Source organism: Doryrhamphus excisus, chromosome 3 (assembly GCF_030265055.1).
Source record: "Doryrhamphus excisus isolate RoL2022-K1 chromosome 3, RoL_Dexc_1.0, whole genome shotgun sequence".
In the NCBI taxonomy this organism is placed as follows: domain Eukaryota; kingdom Metazoa; phylum Chordata; class Actinopteri; order Syngnathiformes; family Syngnathidae; genus Doryrhamphus; species Doryrhamphus excisus.
This window is the reverse complement of record NC_080468.1, coordinates 17,938,983-17,944,022: the sequence shown is the minus strand read 5'-3', so window position 1 is coordinate 17,944,022 and position 5,040 is coordinate 17,938,983. Positions and strand designations below refer to the sequence as shown.

The following is a 5,040-nucleotide window of genomic DNA, read 5'->3' as shown; positions in this document are numbered from 1 at the left end:
GACCTAATTCACACCGGAACTATTAATGTAGCGGGTGTTGCCACCCGGAGTGGTGCGTTTTCTTCTCGTGGCTGTTATGGGTTCATGTTGAACAAGAAAATAATGTTTCTACGTTCGACACTGCGTACAAGACCCCCGATCTTATGTTTATATTCAACAAGACGATTTACTCCTGGAAACGCTTGGTTTTGAAAGAGCTTGTGTCGTGCTTGAAGGTGCAAAGTGCGGTTTGTCCACCAGGTGTCAGCAGATCACAACATCATAACCGTCATTTTCTATATGACGGTTGTCATTGTTTATCATTGGGCCATTCATTTAGCTAATATTTCATTTATTTTTACTTCTTTGTTCAATTACATTTAAATAGAGATATTATTTTCTTACGTACCATTTATTCTGATTAGTTTTATTATCGTTATTCTTTTATTTCTACAAGGGCCACGCTTTGGACACCCCACTGTGTCCACTGGCAATGTGGAGGCTGGGTCCATGAGTAGCGCTGTGCTTCCTGTGGACTTCCTGTGGACTTTCCCTTCGCTTATTCACCTTTTACTTTGACTCTCACGGCAAAAGCGTGTGTCATGGTTCACCCATTCCTGCGGAGCGAAAGAAGAAGGAGGAGGGGCTTCCTGACGCCTTTGAGGGTCCTCGTCACGGAAAACAGAAAAACGAAGCTTAACTTTCCCCACCAGCGTATTTGCTCACCTGACTCCCACTTTGGGCGGATTTCAGGGAGCAATGTGGGCGTTGCCTCCACATCATGTGACACTGAAGGAGTTAGCATGAGCATTAGCGCTCCTTTCTCTCTTTTTGCAACGCTCTTTAGCAAAGTCTAGCAGACGTCTGACACCGCGCCGTCATGTTTAGACGCGCAGCGAGTTTCCTTTTCCTGCGGGCGCCGCCGCACTCCGCTGACTCACAGCGAAACACGCAAACGCACGCAGCGGGGCGAAGAGGGGGCGGCCAATGCTTCCTCTCCGCCTCGTCACGGTTTCCTTCGTCGAAGCTGCCGTTCCACCGAGCTTGCCTTGACCTTTGACCTTTGAGAAGAGCCTGGGTGCCACTTCCTGTCTTCTGGTAAACCTGTGGCCGGCAGACAGGAAGACGCTCCTTTCCCACAATGCACTTCTCAGAAGTCCCGCTGTGCTTCCCCCCAGGTCACATGACACACATACCAGCTGTCACTCTTTATTGCCCAACGCGCTCGATCAATAAATACAAGAAGGAATAAATAAAGCAAATAAATAAGGTGAGATGGATAAAAGCGTCACGGAGATCCACTTCCTGTCCCGAAGGATCCCGGACGCATGGCAGGTCCTTGGCGGCGTGCGCGTGGCTCGGCCGCCAGGGAGCTGGCCTCCTCGTAAAGCCACGGCAGCTCCCACAATGCCTTGCTCTGGATCAGCATGTTGTCCATCTGCAAGGGTGGGGGGGCGGGGTCAGCGAGAGTGCGCCTCTGGAGGTCAAAGGTGAGGTCTACCTGGATGTGTCGGAAGCTCTCCAGGCCCTCCAGCAGCGTGTCCGAGTCCTGGAAGCGGAACCTCCTCAGCTCCTGCACCAACTTCAGGACGACGCTCAGCTCCGCGCGCACGCCCACGCCCACACCCACACCGCCGCAGGTGGGGGCACTGGAGGGGCAAGGGGAGGGCGTTGGGGCGGGAAGTTCCTTCAGCATTCGCTGGATCAGCTTCTCGTACGTCTGCAGCATCGCCGACATGAGAAGCTCCTTGGCCTGCACTCAAACAAATGCTAACTAATGCTATGCTAACACCGCTAACCAGGCTATGTAGTACTAAGTAGTGCTGATGAGTACTAGCTAGTGGTAGGGGTGTGACTATGTAGTACTAAGTAGTGCTGATGAGTACTAACTAGTGGCAGTGCTGTCATGAGTACTAACCAGTGGTAGAGGTGTGACTATGTAGTACCGAGTAGTGCTGATGAGTACTAACCAGTGGTAAGGGTGTGACTATGTAGTACCGAGTAGTGCTGCTGAGTACTAACTAGTAACTTGGACTAATTAGGCTATGCTAGGTGCTAGCATGTTTGAAGTGAAGGTCTGACCTCCATCTTGGTGGCAAGAAGTTCTCTGGAGAAGACAGGTTGTCGGTTAAAACGCTCCTGGACGGGAATCTTCTACAAGCAAAGATGGCCGTCAGCGCATGAGCCGGGGCGGAGGCCGGGGCGCGTCGGCGAGGCGTACTCACATAGTGCCGCAGCAGGTTCCGGATGGTTGCGCTCATCTTCGGCGGGACGTGGGAGGCCGTGGCCCGACAGGCCAAGAGGCAGACGCACGCCCAGAGGGCCGTCCTGGCCGTCACCATGGTAACCATCATGTCCACAGCGCCCAGGTTGGATTCAGACTGGATTTGGGGCCAGGAGGTACGCCGGTCCTGGTGCTGCAGGTGAAGTGCGGACTGGTTGGCGAGCGCTCGCATTTAAAATACCCCCCCCCCCCCCCCCCCCCCCATTGCGATGACTTAGGTGTGAAATGTGGTTGGCAATTTCCTTGAAATCAACAAAGTTCACAGAAACACACACAATACACACATGCAGGTGTGTGTGTGTGAATCCTGCATGATGTGAAGAAGTACTACACTCTCCACAATACTGTATGTACTCCATGATGATACGGTATCGTCACCATGGCTACCGCGTGTGTGTGAAGGAATGACAGTAAGACAGAAATCCCAGACGTTGGATTTTATTGCAAATGACAGCAGATATGAAATCCAAATAAATAAAACATTTCATACTTCATACTTATAAATACACACTTAAATAGTGGAATAAATTAATGGCCAAACCAAACCAGGAAGGCAGGAGAAACATCACAGCGGGGGCGGGACCTCACTCGGCAGGGCCAGGTTGCGCGAGCCAATCAGAAAAGCCATCCGGTACACCTCCAGGAACTGGGCCAGCGCCCCCTTCTGGACCGTCATGTCATCCATCTGCAGGAACACAAACGTTAGCTACTAACTAGTCCTCCTTGTGTCATTACCACTACGAACTAGTCCTGGTGTGCCATTACCACTACTAACTAGTCCTGGTGTGTCATTACCACTACTAACTAGTCCTGATGTGTCATTACCACTACTAACTAGTCCGTTTGTGTCATTACCACTACTAACTAGTGCTGCTGTGTCATTACCACTACTAACTAGTCCTGGTGTGTCATTACCACTACTAACTAGTCCTGGTGTGTCATTAGCACTACTAACTAGTCCTGGTGTGTCATTACCACTACTAACTAGTCCTCCTTGTGTCATTACCACTACGAACTAGTCCTGGTGTGCCATTACCACTACTAACTAGTCCTGCTGTGTCATTACCGCTACTAACTAGTCCTGCTGTGTCATTACCGCTACTAACTAGTCCTGCTGTGTCATTACCACGACTAACTAACCCTGGTGTGTCATTACCACTACTAACTAGTCCTGATGTGTCATTACCACTACTAACTAGTCCTGATGTGTCATTACCACTACTAACTAGTCCTGGTGTGTCATTACCACGACTAACTAACCCTGGTGTGTCATGACCACTACTAACTAGTCCGTTTGTGTCATTACCACTACTAACTAGTCCTGATGTGTCATGACCACTACTAACTAGTCCTGATGTGTCATTACCACTACTAACTAACCCTGGTGTGTCATTACCACTACTAACTAACCCTGGTGTGTCATGACCACTACTAACTAGTCCTGATGTGTCATTACCACGACTAACTAACCCTGGTGTGTCATGACCACTACTAACTAGTCCGTTTGTGTCATTACCACTACTAACTAGTCCTGCTGTGTCATGACCACTACTAACTAGTCCTGATGTGTCATTACCACGACTAACTAACCCTGGTGTGTCATTACCACTACTAACTAGTCCGTTTGTGTCATTACCACTACTAACTAGTCCTGCTGTGTCGTGACCACTACTAACTAGTGCTGCTGTGTCATTACCACTACTAACTAGTCCTCTTGTGCCATTACCACTACTAACTAGTGCTGCTGTGTCATTAGCACTACTAACTAGCCCTGGTGTGTCATTACCACTACTAACTAGTCCTGGTGTGTCATTACCACTACTAACTAGTCCTGGTGTGTCATGACCACCACTAACTAGTGGTGTTGTGTAAGTAGTACTAATAACTAGTGGTGTTGTGTAAGTAGTACTAATAACTAGTGTTGTCCTATAATTAGCTAGTTGCTGGTTAGGCTGGTTAGGCTGGTTAGGCTGACACGGTGACCTTTGCCCCTTTTGCCCCCGTGTCTGACCTTGACGGCGGTCAGCATGTCGAGGGCGTCGTGGGCGCAGCGCGAGGCGCGGCGCTGGAGGTGGTCCCGGAGCTGTTTGGTCTTGTGCTGCAGCTTGATGAGGTTCTGCTCCAGATGGGCCCGCCTGGGGGGGGGCGCCAGGTCCAGCAGGGAGGGGGTGCGCCTCAGGATGCTGTGGAAGATACGCACGTACACCGACAGCGTGGCGTTCATCACCTGGTACGCCTCCAGACTCTGGGGGGGGGGTCACATGACACGATGTCATACTTGATGTTTACCTCTTAGCCATTTGTAGTCATTTCTACTACAATCTATCTACATATGGTACTACATACAATACTACATAGAGTACTACATACGGTACTACATACGAAATGTACTTTGATCTTTTTACTTGGAGTCCTACCTGGCAGGCGTTGATGCTCCTGATGACGCTGTTGAAAGGTTGAACACTGCTGACGTCTGGTTTCCTCAGCTCCTGGAACACAACGTAGGACCATGATGGACCGTGATGGACCATGAGGACCATGATGGACCGCGATGGACCATGAGGACCATGATGGACCGCGATGGACCACGGTGGACCATGATGCACCATGATAGACCATGATGGACCATGAGGACCACGATGGACCATAATGGACCGTCACACTATGATGGACCGTGATGGACCGTGATGGACCATGATGGACCGTGATGGACTGTGATGGACTGTGATGGACCATGATGGACCGTGATGGACCATGATGGACCGTGATGGACCGTG

General features: G+C 50.3%; 1 protein-coding gene across 1 annotated transcript; it reads right to left on the bottom strand.

The window, feature by feature from the left end:
• Window positions 1–1,267: 1,267 nt before the first annotated feature.
• On the bottom strand, window positions 1,268–2,333 carry LOC131124839 (interferon gamma-like). Its single transcript, XM_058065693.1, has 3 exons — window positions 2,205–2,333; window positions 2,062–2,133; window positions 1,268–1,732 (listed from the first exon to the last, which is right to left on the bottom strand). Exons 1-3 carry the CDS (start codon window positions 2,331–2,333, stop codon window positions 1,268–1,270), a joined length of 666 nt encoding a protein of 221 aa, XP_057921676.1.
• Window positions 2,334–5,040: the final 2,707 nt, after the last annotated feature.